This window comes from Panthera onca, chromosome F2 (assembly GCF_046562875.1).
Source record: "Panthera onca isolate mPanOnc1 chromosome F2, mPanOnc1 haplotype 2, whole genome shotgun sequence".
NCBI lineage: Eukaryota > Metazoa > Chordata > Mammalia > Carnivora > Felidae > Panthera > Panthera onca.
In genome coordinates this window covers 34,360,857-34,387,167 of record NC_138356.1, presented here as the reverse complement: position 1 = coordinate 34,387,167, position 26,311 = coordinate 34,360,857, and the positions used below count along the sequence as shown (strand labels likewise).

Sequence of the window (26,311 nt, the reverse complement as noted above, 5' to 3'; positions counted from 1 at the left end):
CATACAATCCATAAAAGATAGAATATCAGAAACAGTAGCTGTTTTAACTGGTCTGTTCTTAATTTAGACACAGTTCCAAATAAAGTAAGGTGATGTTTCCTTTTCTGCTTTGCTAATAACTCTGAGACAAATGTTCCTACTACAAAGCAGATCAGAAATCAGAAAATAAATGCATTTGCCTCACTAATGTCACTCTTGTTATATGTATTTCTCTTCTCTTCATTTTCCAGCCACCTTAAATTAATGACCAAAGAGTTCTACTTATTGTGACCACTCAGGATCTTTAAGTCCATCTTAAAAAAAAAAAAAGGCATTAATAAATTAAAATTTAAAAACCCATTCAGATTCATGGGCCAACATGGTAGAGAAGTAGGGGGATCCATACTTCCCGCATCTCTCAAACAAAGAAGTGCTGAAGCCAAAGGACTTTAAACCTCAAGAGTCCGGGAGGAAAAGAGGCTGAAATCTACCAGGAAGAAACTTGAGAAAGGACAGGTGGGTGATTGTGAACAGGGGGAAATAAAACCCACAGAGTAGGCACGGAGGGGAGAGATCCCCTTCTGTTGAGAGACGAAGAGAAGAGAAAGCATGGCTGGGGAAGTGTAGGACTGACTGTATCTGGACAAGAGATACAGTCTCTTGTCCCAGGACTGGGACTGAGAGGGATCCTATCTCTAACTGTGGGGCTTTCTTCAGACTGGGGCCATCTCCCTGTTCACGCACCTGGGGAGGAGGGGAGCCAGCCCCGGGTTCGGTGGTAGATCAGGGGCACAGTCCACAGGAGAAAGTGGACCCCTCCCTGGAGGGCTGTGTGACAGAACAAAGCCTGCCTGCGTCCTCCACCCCCTGGGGCTCAGTGGCTAGGTTGAGGGTGCAGTCTGCAGAAGGAGAAACCGGCCCCCTCCCTGGAGTGTGCTGGGAGAGAATAAAGCCTGTCTGCTGCCTGCGTATACCACCCCCATGCACCTCAGCGAGGTCAGCAGCGCAGTCCACAGCAGGAAAAGGCAGTCCTCCCTGAAGTCCGGCAGCACAGGCAAAGCCAGGCAGGACCACATATCAAGCTGCACAGAGAGGCACTTCCTCAGTGCCAGAGCACCTGGAGCGGGTCTTTGAACCCTAGCCAAGCACTGGGCCAGGGGAGTTGGGGGAGCGAGAAGGACCGCCCAGTCTGTGCCTGTGGCACAGTGAGGACAACTGGAATGGAGTCCACTGGGTCACGGGGAAGAGACTGGGGGATTACCATTCCCTCCCACCATCACCGCCAAGGCAGGACCTCAGGGATCAGTCCGGGATGGGACAGATAGTGGAGGTGAGACCAGCCTACACCAAACCACGCCCCTCCGTGCAGGTAACAGCTTATCTGCTGGAGCCAGATACATGCTGTGCAACCAGAGGGCTCCATAATCCAGACCAGTGATGCTGCATAGCCTGGATTAATTCCAGGACAATTCTTTAATTCCAGGACAATTCTTATTTAGATATATTCTCCCTTCCTATCTCTTCCCTCCTCTAGGCTGGTTGCTCTGGTTGTTGGTTTGTTGAAGCAGACATATTTAATGCATTCCCTTGATACATGTTCTACATCTCCTTCTGTACTTTCCTTTCTCTCTGGAATAATCAAGCCATATACTTTCTCTGCCTGGGTAACTTTATCTTTGTCCCCCCACCCCCGCGACCTCCTTCTTTATTTTCCTTTCTCTCTCTCTGGATTAAGTCATTTAGTCTCTCTGCCCGGTCAATGTTTATTTTCTCTTTGTCCCCACCCCTGTCATTTCTCTCTTTGCATGTGCTCCTCCATCAGCACTGCCTCTACCTTGTTCTTTACTTGTAGCTGGTGATTCTGTTTTTTTGCTTTTGGATTGTTTTTGTTTGTATGTTTGTTTGTGTGTGGGTTTTTTTTGTCTGTTTGTTTTATCTGTATGTGTGTTTATGTGTCTTTGTTTCCTGTTTGTTTTCCTTTACAGGACTACTTCAAGGAACAAATCAAAGCACACCTCGTAGAGGGTCCAAAACATCACTAGCAGTAGAGAAATAAAATAACCAAAGTCACAACAACAGAGAGCAAGTAACACTCTCCAAAAAAACACTTCCTGAAGGGCCAGGCCCTGGACAGTGTGTGACCCCCCCTTTAATATAGCAGTGCTCGCAGGTGCCAAGCGCATAACGAGCTTTTAAAATTCATAAGGAACAGAAAACTAGCCAAAATGATGAAATGAAAGAATTCCCCTCAAAAGAAATTCCAGGAAGAAGTGACAACCAAAGAATTAATCAAAACAGATATAAGCAATATAACTGAACAATAACTTAAAATAATAGTCATAAGATTAATTGCTGGGCTTGAAAAAGGCATAGAAGACAGCAGAGAATCTAGTACTGCAGAGATCAAGGAACTAAAAAATAGTCATGATGAATTAAAAAATGCTATAAATGAAGTGTAAATAAAATGGAGGCAGTCACAGTGCGGATTGAAAAGGCAGAGAGGAGAATAAGTGAATTAGAAGATAAAATTATGGAAAAAGAGGAAGCTGAGAAAAAGAGAGAAAAAAATACAGGATCAAGAGGTGAAAACTAGAGAACTAAGTGATGCAATCAAATGGAACAATATACGTATCATAGGAATTCCAGATGAAGAAGAGAGACAGAAAGGGGCTGAAGGTGTACTTGAACAAATCATAGCTGAGAACTTCCCCAATCCGGGGAAGGAAACAGACACTGAAATCCAAGAGGCACAGAGAACTCCCTTCAGATGTAACTTGAATTGATCTGCATGACATATCATAGTGAAACTGGCAAAATACAAGCATAAAGAGAGAATTCAGAAAGCAGCTAGGAATAAATGGGCCTTAACATACAAAGGTAGAAGCATAAGGGTAGTAGCAGACATATCTACTGAAACTTGGCAGGCCAGAAAGGAATGGCAGGAAATCTTCAATGTGATGAACAGGAAAAGTATGCAGCAAGCCTGTCATTCAGAATAGAAGGAGAGATAAAAGTTTTCCCAAACAAAAGCTGAAGGAATTCATCACACTAAACCAGCACTACAACAGATCCTAAGGGGGATTCTGTGAGTGAAATGTTGCAAGGACCACAAAGTACCAGAGACATCACTACACGCATGAAACCTACAGATAACACAATGACTCTAAACCCACACCTTTCAATAATAACATTAATGTAAATGTACTAAAAGCTCCAATCGAAACACATAAAGTATCAGAATGGATTAAAAAAACAAGACCCATCTATTTGCTGTCTACAAGAGACTCATTTTAGACCTGAGGACACTTTCAGATTGAAAGTGAGGGGATGGAGAACTATCTATCATGCTACTGAAGTCAAAAGAAAGCTGGAGTAGCCATACTTATATGAGACAAACTAGACTTTAAATAAAAGGCTGTAACAAGAGATGAAGAAGGGCATTATATAATAGTCTATTCATCAGGAAGAGCTAACAATTATAAATGTCTATGCACCGAATTCGAAGCACCCATATATTTAAAACAATTAATCACAAACATAAGCATCTTATTGATAAGAATGTGGTAATTGCAGGGGACCTTAATACTCCACTTACAACAATGGACAGATCATCTAGACACAGAACCAGTAAAGAAACAAAGATCCTGAAAGATACGTTGGACCAGATGGACCTGACACACATAATTAGAACTCTACATCCCAAAGCAGAAGAACATACTTTCTTCTCAAGTGCACATGGAACATTGTCCAAGATAAATCATATACTGGATCACAAAACAGCCCTCAATAAATATAAAAGAATTGAGATCATACCATGCACACTTTTAGATCACAATGCTATGAAACTTGAGAACAACCACATGAAAAAGTCTGGAAAACCTCCAAAAGCATGGAAGTTAAAGAACATCTTACAAAAGAATGAACAGGTCAACGAGGCAATTAGAGAAGAAATTAAAATACATGGAAACAAATGAAAATGAAAAAACAACAATCCAAACCCTCTAGGATGCAGCAAAGGCAATCCTAAGAGGAAAATACACTGCAATCCAGGCCTATCTCAAGAAACAAGAAAAATCCCAAATACAAAATCTAACAGTACACCTAAAGGAAATAGAAGCAGAACAGCAAGATACCCCAAACCCAGCAGAAGAAGAGAAATAATAAAGATCAGAGCAGAAATAAACAATATAGAATCTAAAAAAACAGTAGAGCAGATCAATGAAACCAAGAGTTGGTTTTTTGAAAAAATAAACAAAATTGATAAATGTCTAGTAATGCTTCTCAAAAGAAAAGAGAGAGGACCCAAATAGATAAAATCACAAATGAAAATGGAATTATTACAACCAATCCCTCATAAATACCAGCAATTATCAGGTAATATTATGAAAAATTATATGCCAACACACTGGACAACATGGAAGAAATGGACAAATTCCTACCACCCACACACTACCAAAACTAACAGACCCTAACTAGAGAAGAAATTGAATCAGTTATCAAAAATCTCCCAACAAATAAGAGTCCTGGACCACATGGCTTCCCTGGCGAATTCTACCAGACATTTAAAGCAGAGTTAATACCTATCCTTCTCAAGCTGTTCCAAAAAAAATACAAGGTAAGGAAAACTTCCAGACTCATTCTATGAAGCCAGCGTTAGTTTGATTCCAAAATCAGACAGAGACCTAGCAAAAAAAGAGAACTACAGGCCAATATCCCTGATGAATATGGATGCAAAAAAATCTCAACAAGATACTAGCGAATTGAATTCAACAGCATATAAAAAGTATTATTCACCATGATCAAGTGGGATTCATTCTTGGGCTGTAGGGCTGGTTCAATATTTACAAATCAATGTGATACATCACGTTAATAAAATAAACAATAAGAACCATATGGTCTGGTCCTGTCAATAGATGCAGAAAAAGCATTTGACAAAATGCAGCACCCTTTCTTAATGAAAACCCTCAAGAAAGTCAGGATAGAAGGAGCATGCTTAAACATCATAGAAGCCATTTAGGAAAAGCCCACAGCTAATATCATGGGGAAAAACTGAGAGCTTTCCCCCTGAGAGCAAGAACACGACAGGGATGTCCACTCTCACCACTGCTGTTTAACATAGTATTGGAAGTCCTAGTGTCAGCAATCAGACAACAAAATGAAATAAAAGGCATCAAAACTGGCAAAGATGAAGTCAAACTTTCACTTTTTGCAGATGACATGATACCCTACATGGAAAACCTGACAGATTCCACCAAAAGTCTGACAGAACAGATACATAAATTCAGCAAGTTGCAGGGTACAAAATTAATGTACAAAAATCGGTTGCATTTTTATACACCAATAATGAAGCAACAGAAAGACAAATAAACTGATACCATTCTCAATTGCAACAGAACCATAAAATACCTAGGAATAAACCTAACCAAACATGTAAAAGATCTGTATGCTGAAAACTATAGAAAGCTTATGAAGGAAACTGAAGAAGATACAAAGAAATGGAAAAACATTCCATGCTCATGGATTGGAAGAATATTGTTAAAATGTCAATACTACCAAAGCAATCTACACATTCAACACAATCCCAATCAAAATTGCACCAGCATTCTTCTCAAAGCTAGAACAAATAATCCTAAAATTTGTATGGAACCATAAAAGACCCCGAATAGCCAAAGTAATATTGAAGAAGAAAACCAAAGTGGGAGGCATGACAATCCCAGACTTTAGCCTCTACTACAAAGCTGTAATCATCAGGACAATATGGTACTGGCACAGAAACAGACACATAGACCAATGAAATAGAATAGAGACCGCAGAACTGGACCCACAAATGTATGGCCAACTAACCTTTGACAAAGCAGGAAAGAGTATCCAGTGGAAAAAAGACAGTCTCTTTAACAAATGGTGCTGGGAGAACTGGACAGCAACATGCAGAAGAATGAAACTAGACCACTTTCTTATACCATACACAAAAATAAGCTCAAAATGGATGAAGGACCTGAATGTGAGATAGGAAATCATCAAAACCCTAGAGGAGAAAGCAGAAAAAAAACCTCTTTAATCTCAGCCGCAGCAATTTCTTACTTGACACATCTCCAAAGGCAAGGGAATTAAAAGCAAAAATGAAGTACTGGGACCTCCTCAAGATAAAAAGCTTCTGCACTGCAAAGGAAACAATGAACAAAACTAAAAGGCAACCAACGGAATGGGAAAAGATATTTGCAAATGACATACTGGACAAAGGGCTAGTATCCAAAATCTACAAAGAACTCACCAAACTCCACACCCGAAAAACAAATAATCCAGTGAAGAAATGGGCAGAAGACATGAATAGACACTTCTCTAAAGAAGACATCCAGATGACCAACAGGCACATGAAAAGATGCTCAACGTCACTCCTCATTAGGGAAATACAAATCAAAACCACACTCAGATATCACCTCATGCCAGTCAGAGTGGCTAAAATGAACAAATCAGGAGACTATAGATGCTGGCAAGGATGTGGAGAAACGGGAACCCTTTTGCACTGCTGGTGGGAATGCAAAATGGTGCAGCCACTCTGGAAAACTGTGGAGGTTCCTCAAAAAATTAAAAATAGATCTACCCTAAGACCCAGCAATAACACTGCTAGGAATTTACCCAAGGGATACAGGAGTGCTGATGCATAAGGGCACTTGTACCCCAATGTTTATAGCAGCACTCTCAACAATAGCCAAATTATGGAAAGAGCCTAAATGTCCATCAACTGACGATTGGATAAAGAAGATGTGGTTTATATATACAATGGTATACTACTTGGCAATGAGACAGAATGAAATCTGGCCATTTGCAGCAACATGTATGGAATTGGAAGATTTATGCTAAGTGAAATAGGTCAGTCAGAGAAAGACAGATACCATATGTTTTCACTCATGTGGATCTTGAGAAACTTAACAGAAGACCATGGGGGAGAGGAAGGGGGGGGGGGAGAAAAAGTAACAGAGAGGAGGGAGGCAAACCATAAGAGACTCTTAAGGACGGAGAACAAACTAAGGATAGATGGGGGGTAGGGGAGAGGGGAAAGCGGGTGATGGCAAGGAGGAGGGCACTTGTTGGGATGAGCACTGGGTGTTGTATGGAAACCAATTTGACAAGAAATTATATTAAACAAAAAAATTCAGAGGGGCACCTGGGTGGCTCAATCAGCAAGTGTCTGACTTCAGCACAGGTCCTATCTCATAGTTTGTGAGTTTGGACCCTGCATCGGGTGCTGTGCTGACAGCTCGGAGCCTGGAGCCTACTTCAATTCTCTCTCTGCCCCTCCAGTGCTCACACTGTCTGTCTCTCTCTCTCTTTCTCTCTCTCTTTCAAAAATAGACAAAAATTAAAAAAAAACAAAAAACAAAAACATTCAGAGGTCAATTCCTACGTTTATAAAAACTCTCAAGATAGAGCAGAGTAAGTCTCCCTCCAATCCTGGGTATAAATATACAGTTGTCTTATCTATAATCCCATGTATTTTCATTCAATTCCTGAATTGATTCTTTACTTTTTTCTACTTTTGAATACTTTCCCATAGATACACAAAACACAGGAAAAAATATAGACTCTGGAAATAAAAGACCAGTATTACAACTCTAGCTCCCAAACATAATCAACCTTAAGATGTTTGAGTTTGAAGAGATTCATCTAAAAGAATATATAAAGATGAAACAAGAAAATTACTTATGAATTTTTACAGCTGAGTCCATTGGAATACAGGATTATAGAAAAAAATCTTCCATAGGCATTCCTTCTGTAATGGAATAATACTCCTGAAAAATCTAGAACTTTGAGAGCTCTCTCAGCTCAAACTACATTTTTCTAACAACTTGTAATACAAAGAAATAAATTATTTGTGTACTGAAGACAGGTTAAAGAAACCATTTATTGGGGCACCTGGGTTGCTCAGTCAGTTAGGTGTCTGATTCTTGATTTTGGCTCAGGTCATGATCTCATGGTTCATGAGCTTGAGCCCTGCATCAGGGTCTGCGCTCACAGTGTGGAGCCTACTTGGGATTCATTCTCCCTTTCTCATTCTGTCTCTCTCTCTCCCTCTCTCCCTCCCTCCCTCTCTCCCTCTCTCCCTCTGTCTCTGCCCCCCACTCCCTTCCTCTCTCCACCCCCAAGAGAAACCACTTATTACTAACAAATTAATAAACTCACAAAAGTTCTTTTAGAAATATTATATAATGAACTTTTTTTGCATGTGGCATAAAGCCTAAGAATCTATAAGTACATGCTTAGTGAAATGTATTGTTATTTTTTTTTAATTTTTTTAATGTTTACTTATTTTTGAGAGAGAGAGAGACAGACAGACAGACAGACAGACAGTGAGTGGGGAAAGGGGCATAGAGAGAGGGAGACACAGAATCTGAAATAGGCTCCAGGCTCCAAGCTGTCATCACAGAGCCCGATGTGGGGCTCAAACTCATGGACCGCGAGATCATGACCTGAGCCAAATTCAGATGCTTAACTAACTGAGTTGCCCAGGATCCCCAATGAAATGTATTGTTATTTCTAAACTAAATATATATTTGGAATATCCTCCTAAATAATCTAGAAAAATTCAAAACATTAGGAAAGATTTCAGTTATTTAGATCTTTAGATTCCTATCGCAGAACTGAAGATTAAGAAAGATAGTACAGTAAGAGAAGTGTAGGCATAAAGTTTAATTTAGTTTCCATTTAAACAATGAGTCATAAATCACCATACTTACCAGTGTCATTGGCAGGCTCAGATGTGAGTGGTTTTGGAGCTGGTGTATTTTTGGGTCTGGCAGCAACCTGAGACGGAGATGAAGGTGTGTTGTCTCCATTAACTACATATGAACAGCATGAGTTTTGAACTAGAGTGCTTGTAGGTGTATGATTATCTATTCCACTGGTACCTTCAACAACCAACCTTAAAAAAAAAGAAAAGATGCTTTACTTCAATAAGTGCAATTAAGTGACTTTCCATCAGAATTGTCATAAGAAAGATTTACCAAATTCTTAGTACTCAAGCAAAGTGATAGGTAGAAAGAGTAATGAACACAAGATATAGCATGCTTTTACTACATTAAAGTTTAAATTACTTTCAGTTCTAAGTGTATCCACACTAGCAGATAACTATATATATACTCAGATATATAAATATATTAAATCAAAATAATTTCAGTCCCTCAAAGTAATGATCAAGTTGTACCTTTTAAATATTTAAGTCTAAGGGGCTCCTGGGTGGCTCAGTCAGTTAAGCATCCAACTTTGGCTCAGGTCATGATCTCATGGTTCATGAGCTTGAGCCCCGTGTCAGGCTCTGTGCCTGGCGCCTGCTTTGAATTCTGATATCTCTCTCTTTCTCTGACCCTCCCCCTCTCATTCTCTGTCCCCCTTTATCTCTGCTTCTCTCTCAAAAATAAATAAATGTAACAACAACAACAAAATGTGTGTGTGTATATGTATTTAAATATTTAATCTAAGAATAATCTTTAAAGTGCTCTTTAAAAAGCATTTCTAAAAAGCATTTTCAAAAAGCTCAAGGAACTTTTAAAAATCAATTCCAACCATTATAATTTTTTAAATAATTTATTTTTTAACTTACTTCCAAGTTAGTTAGTATATAGTGCAACAACGATTTCAGGAGTAGATTCCTTAATGCCCCTTACCCATTTAGCCCACCCCCCCACCCACAACCCCTCCAGTAACCCTCTGTTTGTTCTGTAAATTTAAGAGTCTCATGTTTTGTCCTCCTCCCTGTTTTTATATTATTTTTGCTTCCCTTTCCTTATGGTCATCCGTTTTGTATCTTAAAGTCCTCATGTGAGTGAAGTCAAAAGATACTTGTTTTTCTCGGACTGATTAATTTTGCTTAGCATAATACCCTCTAGGTTCCATCCACGTAGTTGCAAATGGCCAGATTTCATTCTTTTTGATTGCTGGGTAATACTACATTGTATATACATATAGACCACATCTTCTTTATCCATTCGTCTGTCAATGGACATATGGGCTCTTTCCATACTTTGGCCATCGTTGATAGTGCTGCTATAAACATTGGGGTACATGTGCCCCTTCAAAACAGCACACCTGTATCCCTTGGATAAATACCTAGTAGTGCAATTGCTGGGTCATAGGGTAGTTCTATTTTTAATTTGTTGAGGAACCTCCATCCTGTTTTCCAGAATGGCTGCACCAGTTTGCATTCCCACCAGCAGTGCAAAAGAGATCCTCTTTCTCCACATCCTTGCCAACATCGGTTGTTGTCTGAGTTGTTAATGTTAGCCATTCTGACAGGTGTGAGGTGGTATCTCATGGCGGTTTTTATTTATATTTCCCTGATGATGAGTGACATTGAGCATTTTTTCATGTGTCAGATGGCCATCTGGATGTCTTCTTTGGAAAAGTGTCTATTCATGTCTTTTGCCCATTTCTTCACTGGATTATTTGTTTTTTGGGTGTTGAGTTTGTTAAGTTCTTTATAGATTTTGGTTACCAACCCCTTATCTTGTATGTTGTTTGCAAACATCTTCTCCCATTCCGTTGGTTACCTTTTAGTTTTGCTATTTGTTTCCTTTGCTGTGCAGAAGCTTTTTATTTTGATGAGGTCCCAATAGTTCATTTTTGCTTTTGTTTCCCTTGCCTCCGGAGATGTGTTGAGTAAGAAGTTGCTACGGCCTAGGTCAAAGAGGTTTATGCCTGCTTTCTCGTCGAGGATTTTGATGGCTTCCTGTCTTACGTTTAGGTCTTTCATCCATTCTGAGTTTTTTTTGTGTATGGTGTAAGAAAGTGGTCCAGGTTCATTTCTCTGCATGTCGCTGTCCAGTTTTCCCAGCACCACTTGCTGAAGAGACTGTCTTTATTCCATTGGATATTCTTTCCTGCTTTGCCAAAGATTAGTTGGCCATAAGTCTGTGGGTTCTCTATTCTGTTCCATTGATCTGAGTGTCTGTTCTTGTGCCAGTACCATACTGTCTTGATGATAACAGCTTTGTAATACATCTTGAAGTCCGGGATTGTGATGCCTCCAGCTTTGGTTTTCTCTTTCAAGACTGCTTTCGCTATTCAGGGTCTTTTCTGGTTCCACAAATTTTAGGATTATTTGTTACAGCTCTGTGAAGAATGCTGGTGTTATTTTGATAGGGATTGCCAACCTATTGTAATTTTATTAAACACTGGAAAATAAGCTGAAAAGGTCTTCAAATATTGATTACAAATTACAGTGTACTAGGTACTAAAATAATGAGGACATGATAATCAGAAAAGCTAAATATTATATCACAGTTAGAAGAATTTATAGCAAATACATGAGCTGCAAATAAATAAATAAATCTACAACTACAAAATCAAATATTTTAAACCTTATTGGCAATGGATAGGAAGTTGGGTGATATCATGTAAATAAACAGGAGAGTTTTTCCAAATATCTACTCTCCACAAAGCAGCCTAATGTTTCTAAAAATATATCAATCAGATTGTGTCTAGCTATCTTTGTCTCCAAGTTCCTCCTTTCTTACCTTGATATATATACCATATATCAATTTTACTGAACATGAAAAAGCCTTCCTGTTTATTAAAAATTATCATACGCAAGCAGTAATATTATAATGACTATAGGATTATCCAAAAAAAAAGGATAAATATTATATTCTCGAGTTGGAAGAATTTATAGAGCATGAATTAACTAAAAATAAACTCACGGTCTTTGCACTTGCTATGTCCTCTGCCTAGAATAATGCTCTCCTGTCAGAACTCTGCATGGATAGTACATTTTTGGCTTTTTAATTGTAGCTCAAATGACACTTTTTCAGAGGTAATTCCCCCAACATCTCTCTTTAAAACAGACTCCCTTTCATTCCTGTCACCTTGTCCTATTTCAATGACTTCACAGTTCTTAATACTATTTCCAATTAGCTAATTCATTTCTTCACTTACTTACTCTTTACCTTTATCCCACCAGAATGAAATTTCACAGGAACAGGGCCAGTATTCTTAGTGCTTGGACTAGTGTCGAGCACCAAACAGGCACTCAATAAGTATCTGATGATCAATGAATGAATGAAACTCTCCTTTCCTTTGTTACCTGTGTATTTGGAATGAGATGTCTTCAGGAAGTTTGGACAAGGAAAGGAAGTTCCCAAGTGATTCTTCTGATTGCACAGCCCTCCCCAGCCACTCAGGAAGAAATCAGTGATCCAAGAGTCTAAGTAGAAGAATTCATGTGAAGTTCTCCTGGTGCTATAGATCTAATCTTTCATTCAAAATGTCTTACTATGCAATAAATTAGTTTTCAGACTGGTCATGACTCAATCTTCTTTACCCATCTAAGATTGTATTACAAAGATTATAAAAACAGATACATATTTTAGATACACACAGACAAAATATTTTAATCTACCTAGTGTTGTACCCTTTTAGCTCTTAGTTTTTTCCTATGGAAACTAAATAGATTTATTTAAGCCAAATACATATTCAGAAAATATACTTATCTGTGCTCTATGAGAATCATTTAATAACAATTTAGGAGTAATGATGTTAGTAATTTTATATATTAATAGAGGTCACACTTTGTCATATACCAGCATATTTTTCAGACATTAACAAGTCACTTTTATGGCAATGTATTTTTATATTTTGAAGGATTCATTATAACCAGTCTATTATATGTTTTTATTCTAATTTAAACTATTCCAAAGAGAAAGCTTTTATGGTCATCAAACTGTAAGCAAAGGGAATTTCTGAGATGGCAGGATGATTTCTGAGGAAAGACTACAATCTGTGGAGCATGTACCTTCTAGTGATCTACTGGAAGCTGCCAATTCAGATAGCAAAAAGATGCCAATTTTCCCACATTATCTGCACCTATCTATTTACTGATATAATATGCCTAAATACAGATTTTAAGAAGCCATTTCCAATAAAAAAGAATGATGTACTGACACATGCTACAACACGAATGAATCTCATGCTAGGTAAAAACGGCCAGTAATAGAAGGTGACAAAGAAAAGAATGAATTAATGACACACGCTACAACATGAATGAATCTCATGCTAAGTAAAAACAGCCAGTAATAGAAAGTGACATATATGTCCATTTCTAAGAAAAGGCCAGAACAGGCCAAGCCACTGGACAAAAAGTAAGTTAGGGCTGCCAGGAGCTGGGAGAGAGGAATGGGGAGAGACTGCTCATGGCTACAGAGTCTCTCTCTCTCTCTCTCTTTTAATGTTTATTTATTTTTGAGAGAGAGAGTGAGAGAGAGAGAATGCACACATGCATGGGAGAGGCAGAGAGAGAGAGAGAGAAGGAGGAGGAGGAGGAGGAGGAGGAGGAGGAAGGAAGGGAGGGAGGGAATCCCAAGCAGGCTCAGCACAGAGCCTAATGTGGAGCTTGAACCTACCAAGCATGAGATCATGACCTTAGCTGAAACCAAGAGTCTAACCCTTAACGGACTGAGCCACCCAGGTTTCCACCCCTGCCCCCCCACCACGCTTTTTTAAATGTTTATTCATTCTGAAAGAGAGCGAGAGAAAGGACGTGCACACAAGCAGGGGAGGGGCAGAGAGAGAAGACAAGAGAATCCCAAGCAGGCCCTGAGCTGTCAGTGCAGAACCCAAGGCAGTCTCTGTCCCACCAACCGTGAGATCATGACCTGAGCCAAAATCGAGAGTTGGGACACTTAACTGACTGAGACACCTAGGTGCCCCCAGTCTCTTTTTGAGTGATGAGAATTTCTGAAATTAGATAGTCGTGATTGTTATACCCAAATCTACTGCAATATATAGAAGGTAACCCTTTTGGTATGTGTATTATATCTCAATGTAGTTTATCTCTTTAAAAACTACTTTTAAAAGAATTTAAACAAATGATATGTACAGATACAAGCTTTTAAATTCCATGGCAAACTCTAAGGTTAAAATGTAAAACTTCATATATGGGAAATGTTACATTACCTTGCCACAAATACTAAAATAAAATATTCTACCTGGAGGTTGGTCTTGTTGAAGGGTCTCCATTTTCATGTAAGGCATCACCATTTTGCTGTATTTCTACTAAACAAGAAAGAAATAAAGCAGGTTTTTATATACTTCTTTCAGGTTTTTTTTCCCACTTCAAACTTTAAAAACACATAAAGTTGGCTTACTGGTTGGAGATGAGTTGCAGTTTGTTAGATTTTCTTGCTCAATCGCCAATCCATCCAGCACAACTGTTAATTCACCAGTTTGCACTATGCCGTTCTTATTTTCCAAAGAAAGTTTTAATTGTTCTTTCACTCTTTCCACTAGGAAAAAAAAAATTCTAATTTAAAAGCTTTTGCCACATACAAAATTATGTGCTAGAAATCAAAACTACCTATCAAGAATTACTCTAGCTCAGTACTTCACAGCTACAAGCGGAAAGAACTGTTTGCACTTATATCAGTAGATCTTTCTATACTACACCAGACTCAATCCCTATCACACCAAGTTGAAAAACTCTTTGCCCCTCACCACATGCTTTCAATATCATCTTTAATTGCTCCTTTGCACAGTAAAAAGCACAGAGAACATATAAATAAACACAGATAATAATCACAACTACCTAAACTTGCTCTTCAGCCCACAACGTTTGTGGTTAAGGCATAATTTCTGCATGGGAGTCAGGTGGTCTGGTTACTAATTCCAGCTCTGGAACTTACTGCTGTACTTTAAGTAGTCAAACTATATACAGCCTCAGTTCCTGTCATTACAAAACGGAGATAATGAAGGCATCAAACTAGAAGGGATTATCATAAGGCCCAAATGCAAAAATCACCCAGAAAGTTCTTAGCACTATGCTTGACACATGTTGAGTACTCAATAAATAGTAAGTACTATGACAATAGTTTTTTCTTTTTCATAGGAGACCAAATATTTCCTTCCTGTTATTAGGATATCTAGTTCTTATTTAAGCTTGAGGTCATTTTGCTTCAACAGCTATCCCAGAGAAGTATATTAAGTTTTTAGTGATCCCTTTATTATCCAAATTCTTCAGTCTGATTGTCACTGGCTTTCTGCAGCTTTTGAAACCATGGAACATATTTCTTCTTAGATCACATCCTTGATTTTGGTCTTCTCTACATTTAATGAATTTGGGTGTTTTTTCCCCATTTATCAAATGTCCAGCGTAAGCATAACGAATTATCCAAGTACAGAAAAGACAAAAAAAATACCTGAGACCACTATAATCACAACAGAAATTCTTTGCAGAAAATTTAAGAACTATATAATAAAAGATCTTATAGAATTATACCACTATAAACCTCACCCCACATCACAAAAATATTAATTAAAACAATTAGAGACTAGGAGGAAAACAACAGTATAGGGGGGAAAACCTACAAAAGCATGAATTTCAGCTTTACCTAGATTCTAACAATCTGTAGCTGAAGAAAACTATACTGACTACCATTCTATTTCATTTTTGTCATTACTCTCCATTGAAACTATGCAATGTGGAGATTTAGCTCTTGTTCCTAACATTAGCTTGAGTAGATTCTTAAAAATAACCTCTCAAAATCCCTTTAATGTAGGTCTCTCGATGGTAAATGCTCTCATTTTTTAATCTGTAAATGCCTGGATTCTCATCTTCAAAAGATTTGTTGAGCATACTATTTTATATTGATGATAATCTCTCAACTCTTTGAAGATATTTTTCTACTATCTTCTATTACTGTTAATTCTGTAATTCTAATTCATAATTTCCATTCAAATGATCTGTTTTTCTCTACAGCTGCTTTTTTTGACTTTGGTGTCATGCATTTCACTTGATGAAAACATGACTTTCTCTTTATCATCTTACTAGGGAGATTATGGACCTAAGAATTTATTTTTCATCAGTATTCAAACAGCCATTATCTCTTAAAATACCTCCTTTACTCCACCTTCCATTGTAGGGGTTAGCAAACTGGTTGCAGGCCAAATCTGGCCTGTTACCTGTTTTTGTAAATAGTTTTATTTCAACGGTCATGCTCATTCATTTATAGATCTTCTATAGCTGCTTTCCCACTACAATGGAAGAACTGAATAGGTACACAATAGAGACTGCAAAGCTTGAATATTTACTATCTGGCCATTTACAGAACACATTTATCAACCTCTGCTTATGATGGCTTCTTATAATTTATAATCTTTGATGGTGAGTTCATTCTCTGATATTAGACCAAGGGTAGTCTTTGGGCGTTAGTACAGTCAGGTCTGTTTCTAATGCTGGTAGTGATTCGAGGGCACCCCAAAGAGTCTAGACTACAGGAATCCAACCACAGCTCCCCTATCTTGCTGTGAGCCAAAAGCTTAGTACCTTGAAAACTGCTATCAGCATCATCTACTATTCTAACTCCAATTTGTAAGATTTTGCTTTTTCTTTCTTTATTTGGAAGAAGGGAGGCCTTGAAGATCACTTTGCCTCTTTGCAAAGATCATTAATGCCACAAAAATTTGTTCTATCAGGGACATAACTATGCAGCAGGAAGCTGTTTACAGCATCTAGTCTTTCACAATTCCGAACATGGAAAATTGGGATATAACATCTGAGTCATAAAACTGGGAATAATAATATTTCCATCTACATGTACATATATGTATGTTGGCGGGGGGGGTGAGAGTATTATGTTAACATATAAACAAACCAACTCAGACATATTCATTTATTCAACATGTAAATGCCTAATGTGTGCCAGATATTATACTGAGAAAGCAGGATAAACCTTGACCAGCCTAAAGTAAACCTACCTACTTATTCCACTTATTTCTTTTAACAGACTTATCACCAGAATTTTTTTGGGGGGTGCGGGTGAGGGGTGGGACTCACCTCCCCAACCTAAAACTGCAGTCTCCAAAAGAGCCGAAATTGTGTACATCTAATTTAGTCATGTATCCTCAGTATCTGAAAAAAGGTAGGTACTTAATAAATGTTTAAATTATTATGATAGGACTGTCCTCAGGAAACTTAGAAGGCAGAATCTGATTTTTCTTCCATCCTAGACATTCTTTCTTAGTTTTAATAGGGCAACAGAACAATCGGAGTCTCTGAGAAGCTAGATAATATAACTACATAATTTATCCATCACAGGTTTGTTGAAAAAATACACTCTATCTCTACAGAAAATAAAGATCTTCAAAAATCTTGTTTTTTAAGGTGTTTCACATATTTAGATTTAACTCAAGAGTCAAATTGAAGCCATTTAAAAAAATTGCCGGGCACCTAGGTGGCTCAGTTAAGTGTCTGACTTCGGCTCAGGTCATGATTTCGTGGTTCTTGAGTTCAAGCCCTGTGTCAGGCTCTGTGCTGACAGCTCAGAGCCTGGAACCTGCCTCAGATTCTGTGTCTCCATCTCTCTCTGCCCCTCTACCACTCGTACTCTGTCTCTCTCTCTCAAGAAAATAAATAAAACATTAAAAAAATTGCTTGCACACTGTATTATCTATTGCTAAGAAACAAATTATCCTGAGGTGCCTGGGTGGCTCAGTCAGTTAAGCGTCCAACTTTGGCTCAGGTCATGATCTCACAGTTCGTTCATGGGTTCGAGCCCCACGTTGGGCTCTCTGCTGACAGCTCAGAGCCTGGAGCCCGCTTAGGATTTTATCTCCCTGTCTCTGCCCCTCCCAGCATGCATACTCTCTCTCTTTCTCTCTCAAAAATAAAGATTAAAAAAAGCCACAAATTATCCTAAAGTTTAGTCACTTAAAATAACGATAACCGTTTATTACTGCTCAGTTCCTATGGGATAGAAATTTGGGAGGCACTAGAAAATCCCCTTAAATAATGATTCATATGCATAGCTAACAAGCTGGTGCCGAGAGCTGAGAAGAGGCCTCAGTTCCTCTCCATTTACGTTTTTTATAGGGCTTCTTCAGTCTTCACCTTAGTGACTTGTGAGTATATAATCCAAGAGACAAGAGCAAAAGCTGAAACGTCTTTTAGGACCAAGTCTTTGAGGTCCTGTACCATTATTTCTACCATATTCTGTCACAGACCATCTCTGATTCAATGTGGGAAGGACCACACAAGGTGCAAACACCAGAAGGTAAGAATGCTTGGGACCATTCTGGAGGATGGCCAACATACAGCTATGTATGTTTACAACAGAATTTTAGAAACAAAATGAGTGTATTAGGTTACAAGTTGTAACAGTCCCAAGAATAACCAGGTGTTCTAAATCCCAAGTCCTTCCATTATATCACACTATGAGTCAATGTGCAATAACTCACAAAGTTCCCATCTCCTATGGTGTAACAAAATTAATTTCAAAATTTACAAAAGAAATAAAAAATTACATAATGAAAGTATAAGAAGAAAATAATGGAAATAATAGAGTATAGAAAATATTCTGAACACACACAAAAAAATGGAAGTTGGAAAAACTTTAATGACAGAAAAAATATTAAATGTCTGTAAGTCAAAACCAAGAATAAAAAAGTGGCAAATTATTAGCAGAAAAAAGAGCTCTTATAAATCAGTGAGAAAAAAAGGAACAACCAATAAAAAATGTACAGATTATAAGATAATCAGACACAAATGATAAAATATGGATGATCAATAAATATGTGAGTTTTTCAATTATTAAAGAAAGCTTTGATAAGAATAGCATTCATTTTTTAAATCTATTAGTATGGCAAATATTTCCAAATGGGCACTCTCATATACTTTGTTGTGTGTACAAATTAGCATAATATTTCAGGAAGGCAAGTGAGACAGCTATGCATAGCTGGAGGCTTCAAACTGCTCATTCCCTCTCACCTAGTAATTTCAATCATAAAAATCTTTCTAGAAGAACATAAATATGGTTATATCACTAGGTATGAGAATACTATTTGTTCAAAACCTTGTTTTAATATATCTTAGTCTGCACTGATACTAAGGGAGTTTTAAAGAAGAGAACTTGAGACTTAGTAAACTAAACAAATTAGTATTAGCTAAGTATATATGACTAAAGCAAATTTTTAACTAATATTATATTTGACTTATGCTCTGTCCTCTATCATAAGTGGCACATTTCTCTACTGTGTTTCCCTACCATTTGATATAAGGAAATAATTTTCAAATTATTTGATTATTGTAAAACATTTGTGACATAATTCAATTTAAAGTGAACTTAATGGATTTCTAAATGCTTTCCTCAACAAAAGCAAAGTTCTTAGTTCTACTAATACCATAAAAAAACTCAGTGTGGTCCCCAGTGTTTGAGTAGCAGCCATCTCACTCCTCTTTTGGGTGTTTAAAGTAGCTCTGTCAGTCTCAAAATTGAAATACAAAACAAAGACTCTATACAAAGAGTCTATATACACTCTGATGTATATACTTTTCACCCATGGTGCACAAAGATTCTTTCCTTAAACCAACTCTAGTCAAGTTCCTCTGAGCCATCTTCTCAAGTAGGGCTCAACTCTGGCCTATAAAAACTCCAAACAGCACAAATGATCTCATCCACCACCTCTTCTGCAAATTAAAAAAACTTGAATACACACTATGTTGGTTCTAACAACTCAGGAATGACCATGGCCCCACTTAAAGTGTCTGCCTGAGAAAGCTCAGGGCTGCTTAAAGAATTTACTGTTTGTTCCAGTACACCTGTAGACAATTTACAATGGTAAATCCTTCCTCTGTCTCTTTGAGATGTAGGTTGACCTTTGAACAAAGCAGGGTTTAAGGGTGCTGACTCCCAGTGCGGTTGAAAATCCACCTAGAATTTTTGACTCTCCCCAAATTTAACTATTAATAGCCTACTGATAACCAGAAGCCTTACTGATAACAGAAACAGTCAGCTAATACATATTTAAAATGGTATATGTATTATATACTGTATTCTTACTGTAAAGTAAGCTAGGAAGAAAGAAAAATATTACTAAGAAAATCATAAGGAAGAGAAAACAGCATCCAAATCTGTGTTGTTCAAAGGTCAACTGTATATGTCATCTCCTATAACTCAGGAGTGTCTTTGTTAAAGACCTGAAAGCCACTCTTATGAAATGTAATCATCAGGAAGGACAGGGCCTAGGACTCTCAGTCCAAGTGGGAGAACAGAATTCTAACTAGTAGAGAAAACTGGCCTAATCACATTTACACCAATCAACACTTCATAATTTTTCACTTCTCTGACTCTACTTAGCTTCCACCCACCTCTCTACTCCCTCATTCTCCATTTGAAATGCCCAGTTACTTCTGTACAAAAAGGAGTTCGGATTAAACTGAACCTTCTTCCTTACTGCAATAGCATCTTACTGATTAAAATCTGTCCTTCCCACTTTAACTAGTATTAGGCGTGTTTATCTTTGATAATAGAGGGATTTTTCCTTTGCGATTTAAGAAATAGTGGAATTGATAGAAGGAAATACATCTCAGATATCAGTATCCACGGCTGGTAATATACCACATATCTCTGCAGAGCCAACGAAATAATTTCCAAAATTCAGAATGGCATTCTGGTGATCTGAACACATAACTAAAGGTTGGAGGGCAAATGAGGCTTAAATCCACAAAAGCACTGAAACAATATTTCAGAGGATCACATGAGCAAAAACTCTGGACACCATCCAACTAGCTTACAACAAGAAAAAAATGAAGGTTAAGAACTGCAAGGCTCACTGGGATATAAATGTGAAGTGAAAGAATTTACCTAGTAAGCCACAGTTAGATTAGGGAAGAGGGGGGAGAGGAGATGATTTTATGTTGTTAGTTGTGGGTTTTATTTGAGGCTATAACAACTCATATTACACCATGAAAGCTGAAAAAGTAATTATCTTCAAAACTGGGAAAAATACCTATTCAAATGAATGAAGCCTCCACCCTTAACTAAAACATATGAGGAAAAGGGATAGTAAAAACATGAATTTATGAGAAGAAAATGTCAAGGCCTTGAGAACAGGAAGAAATTAGACTTATAAATTTCAAGAGGGACAATGTCCAAGTGCCAAGCCAACAGGCTAAATCAAGTGCACTCAAGAATGTGATCAATTATGAGTGTACTTTTAAATCCTACAAAGCCATCTTAATTTTAGAACATTAACTCTCCATTATTCTAATTAAAAATAAAAAATAATGATCAGAAAACCTGTGTTCTAGTCAAAACTCTGCTATTACTTCTGTTCTTGAGCAAGCCACTTACCTTAAAAGTTATTTAATAAATGAGTCATTGGGATTACAGGACTCACAGGTTTCTTCTACCTTTAAAACATGATTCACAAGCTTTAATTTTAAAAATTAATTTACTTTTTGTTGTAGGCTGAGTTATTTCCCCCTGCCCCCAAATTCAAATGTTTAAGTCCTAATCCCTGGTACCTCAGAAGTGACTCTATTTGGAAATAGCATCTTTAAATAAAGGTAATTCAATTAAAATGATATTACTAGGGTGCTCTTCATCCAATAATGACTGATGCCTTTGTAAAAGGAGAAAACCTGGATACAGACACGTGCACAGAGGGAAGACCATATGATTATAAAAAGATGGTCATCTATAAGCCAAAAAGAGAGGAGTCCCCAGAAGAAACTAACCTTGTTGACACCTTGATTTCAGCCTTCTAGCTGCCAGAATTGCGAGAGAAAACACATTTCTGGTCTTTAAGACATCCAGTCTTTATTATTTGGGTATGGCAGCCCTGGTAAACTAATACACCTTTAAGTTATTAAAAAAAAAAAAAAAAAATAGATTGCCTAGGGTCTATAGGATGCTGCTACTAGCATTTCTGAATCCATCAACTTCAGAAATGTATGAATGTTTACAAAATTTTATTTTTCCTCTGCGCATACTCTGCTCAATTAAATTACAAGAGATAACTTCAAATTTATACCATTTATAAAAGTTTCCTTTCAAAGAATGTTGAACATTACAGCCTTCCTACAAAGTCATTTTGGCAGATAAATATGATAATCTTTGTGGGGAGGAAAATTATAGTCTTTATATGAAGGTTCAATACAGTCTAATATAATAAAATTGGAAAGTATCTAGACAGCAAGGATAGAAGTGTGGTTAAATAAATTATAGTATGTGATAAAATACAGAATTACTACATTAGCTTACAAAGAATACCACTGAATGATACAGGGAAAAACACATAACATTAAGAGAGCTACGCAGAATGCAAAACTGAATACAATCCCAATTCTTATACACACACAAACAAAATTCACCAATTTTTAGTCATTATTAACTCTGGGTTGTGAGTTAAGAGAAATGATCATGTGCACTAAAAAAGAGGTGCCATGCATGACCATACACAAAATCATTCCTTCAAGTTTAGGAGAGGAGCTGTTTTGCCTAATTCATAGAAAAAAAGAAAGTCAAGCACAATGAGGAGACAGAAGAATATGCTCCAAACAAGAACAAGACAAAACCTCAGAAAAAGAACTAAATGAAATAGAGACAACCAATCCACCTGATAAAGAACTGAAAGTAAGGGTCATAAAGATGCTCACTGGACTGGAGAGCAAAGTGGATGAACTTAGTGACAATTTCAACAAAGACAGAAAATATAAAACTGAACTGGGGCACCTGGGCGGCTTAGTCCGTTAAGAGTCCGACTTCAGCTCAGGTTGTGAACTCGCAGTTCGTGAGTTTGAGCCCCACGTCAGGCTCTATGCTGATGGCTCATAGCCGTCTGGAGACTGCTTCAGATTTGTGTCTCCCTCTCTCTCTATTCCTCCCCAGCTCCCACTCTGTCTCTCTCTCTCTCAAAAATAAATATCTAAAAAAATTAAAAACAACAACAACAAAAAAGAAAATATAAAACAGAACTAATCTGGGTTGAAGAATACAAAAACAAAAATGAAAAATACACTAGAGGGAATAAACAGATTAGACAATGAAGAAAAACTCAGTGATCTGGAAGGAAGGGTAACAGCACCCAGGCTGAACAACAAAAAGAAAACTGAAATTTTTAAAATTGAGGATAAGCTATGGGATCTCTTGGACAAAATCAAGCAATCATTTACATTATATAGGTTCCAGAAGGAAAAGAGAGAAAGGGACAGTTTTCTGTCCCTGTTATTTGAGAAATAACAGCTGAAAACTTCCCCAACCTGGAGAAGGAAATAGACATCATGGTTTCAGGAAGCACAGAGGGTTCTAAACAAGATGACCCGAGGGGATCCATGCCACAACACATAAAAATTAACATATCAGGGGTGCCTGGGTGGCTTAGTTGGTTAAGTGTCCAATTTCAGCTCAGGTCATGATCTCACGGTTCACAACTTTGAGCCCTACATCGGGCTCTGTGCTGACAGCTCAGAGCCTGGAGCCTGCTTCCGATTCTGTGTCTCCCTCTCTCCCTGCCCCTCCCATGCTCATGCTCTGTCTCTCTGTGTCTCTCAATATTAAATAAACGTTAAAAAATAAAAAATAAAAATTATATGCCAACAAATTGGATAACCTAGAAGAAATGGATAAATTCTAGAAATATATGATATTCCAAAGTGAATAAGGAAAAAAACAGAAAATCAGAACAGACCAATTACTAGTAACGAAATTGGGGAAAAAATTCCCCAAAAACAAAGAACCAGATGGATTCATAGAACTCTACCAAACACTTAAAGAAGAGTTAATACCTGTTCTCCTCAGACTATTCCAAAAAATAGAAGAAGAGGGAAAACTTACAAATACATTCAACAAGGCCAAAATTACTCTGATACCAAAACCAAAGACACTACAAAAAAAGAAAACTACAGGCCAATATTCCTGATGAACACAAATGCAAAACACCTCAACAAAATTTTAGCAAACTGTATTCAACAATACATTAAAAGGATCATTGACCACAATCAAGTGGGATTTATCCTGGGGATGTAGGGATGGTTCAATATTCACAAATCAATGTGATACACCACATTAACAAAATCAAAGATAAAAACCATATGATCATCTCAATAGATGCAGAAAAGGCTTATGACAACGTTCAATATACATTCATAATAAAAATTAAACAAAGTGGGTTTAATAAAGGCCATATACGAAAACCCCACACCTAATAATATCATACTCACTGTAAAAACTGAGAGCTTTTCCTCTAAGATCAGGAACAAGACAAGGATGTTCACTCTTGCCACTTTTATTCAACATAGTATTTAAAATCCTTGGTAAGGCAATCAAACAAGAAAAAGAAGAGAAGATATCCAAAATGGCAAGAAAAAAGTCAAACTGTCACTATTTGGAGGTGACATGATACCACACACAGAAAACCCTAAGGACTCCACCAAAAATCTATCAGAACTAATAGATGAATGCAGTAAACTTTCAGGATACAAAATTAACATACAGAAATCTGTTACATTTCTATACACTAATAGTGAAGTAGGGGAAAGAGACATTAACAAAACAATTCTGGGGCAACAGCGTGGCTCAGTAGGTTAAGCATCTGACTTTGGCTCAGGTCATAATCTCATAGCCAATGGGTTCAAGCCCCATGTTGGGCTCTGTGCTGACATCATGGAGCCTGGGGCCTACTTCGGTTTCTGTCTGTCTCTCTCTCTCTCTCTCTCTCTCTCTTTCTGTCTCTCCCGGCTCGTGCGCTCTCTCTCTCAAAATAAATAAACATTAAAAAAATTTTTAAGTAAATAAATTTTTTTTACAAAATTAAGAAAAAAAGAAAACAATTCCATTTATAATTATACCAAAAGAATAAAATATCTAGGAATAAACTTAACCAAGGAGGTAAAAGACTGATATTGTGAAAATTATAAAATACTAATGAGCAAATTGAAGATGACAGAAATGGAAAGACATTACCATATTCATCGGTTGGAAGAATACTGTTAAAATGTCCATACTACCCAAAGCAATCTGCAGATTTAATGCAATCCCTATCAAAATATCAATAGTATTTTCCACAGACCTAAAACAAATTGTCCTAAAATTTGTATGGAACTACAAAAGAGCCCAAACAGCCAAAGCAATCTTGAAAAAGAACAAAGCCTGGAGGTATCATAATCACAGACTTCCAAGATATACTACAAGGCAATAATAATCAAACAGTATGGTTCTGGCACAAAAATAGACACATAGATTAATGGAACAGAATACAGAGCTGAGAAATAAACCCACACTTATATGGTTTTTCTATGACCAAGGAGGCAAGAATTCACAGGGGGAAAGACAGTCTGTTCAATAAATGGTACTGGAAGAACTGGCTAACTACATGCAAAAAAATGAAACTGAACCCCTTTCTTAAACCACACACATAAACTCAAAATGAATTAAAGACCCAAATGTGACATCTGAAATCATAAATTCCCAGAAGAAAATAAAGGGAGTAATCTCTTTGACACTGGCCTTAGCAACATTTTTCTAGAAAGGTCTCCTCAGGCAAGGGAAGCAAAAGCAAAAGTAAACTATTGGGACCACACCAAACGAAAAACCTTTTGCACAACAAAGGAACCATCAACAAAACAAAAAGGGAACTAGTAAATGGGAGGAGATATTTGCAAATGATCTATCCAATAAGGGACTGATAAAAAAAAAAAATAAAAAAATAAAAACAAAAACAAAAAACTTCTAAACTCAACACCAAAAAACCCCAAATAATCTGATTTTAAATGGGTAGAGGGGAGCATGGGTGGCTTACTTAAGTGTCCAACTCTTGGTTTCAGCTCAGGTCATGATCTCAGTTTGTGAGGCCCATGTCGGGGCTTTGAGCTGACAGCAAAGTCTGCTTCGGATTTTCTTTCTCTCTGTCCCTCCCTGGCCTGTTCTATTTCTCTCAAAATAAATAAACATTTAAAATGGGCAGAGGATCTAAACAGACATCTTTCTAAAGAAAACGTACAGATAGCCAACAGACATGTAAAGATGCTCAACATCACTAATCATCAGGGAAATACAAAGCAAAACCACAATGAGGTATCACCTCACACCTGTCAGAATGTGGAAATAACAAGAAATAACAAGTATTGGGGAGAATGTGGAGAATGTATTGTTGTGGGAATGTGCACTGTTGTGGGAATATAAATTGATGCAGCCACTGTGGAAAACAGTATGGAGGTTTGTCAAAACATTAAAAATAGAAATACCATATGATCCAGTAATTCTACTACTGGGTATTTACCCAAAGAAAACGAAAACACTGACTCGAAGAGATACATGCATCCCTATGTTTACTGCAGCATTATTTGCAACTGCCAAGATATGGAAGAACCCATGTCTATCAATAGATGAATGGATAAAAAAGATGTGGGGGCACCTGTGTGGCTCAGTCAGCTAAGTGTCCAACTCTTGATTCGGACTCAGGTCATGATCTCAGTTTGTGAGTTCAACCCTGGGTCAGGCTAACAGTGTGGGGACTGCTTGGAATTCTGTCTCTCCCTCTATCTCAGTCCTTCCTCCCAAAATAAATAAAA

At 37.5% G+C, this 26,311-nt stretch overlaps 1 protein-coding gene across 8 annotated transcripts in view; it reads right to left on the bottom strand.

Moving 5' to 3' along the window:
- The window catches only part of WWP1 (WW domain containing E3 ubiquitin protein ligase 1), a 133,998-nt gene that overhangs the window by 60,131 nt on the left and 47,556 nt on the right, over positions 1-26,311 (bottom strand). For 7 of the 8 annotated variants that reach the window (XM_060610839.3, XM_060610833.3, XM_060610835.3 and 4 more), the window contains 3 exons: positions 14,115-14,252; positions 13,956-14,022; positions 8,715-8,899 (listed from right to left, as the gene is read on the bottom strand). In XM_060610839.3, coding sequence (XP_060466822.2) covers positions 8,715-8,899; positions 13,956-14,022; positions 14,115-14,252 — 390 coding nt within the window. The remainder of the gene's footprint in view (positions 1-8,714; positions 8,900-13,955; positions 14,023-14,114; positions 14,253-26,311) is intronic. The other variant, XM_078441486.2, reaches the window with a different exon arrangement.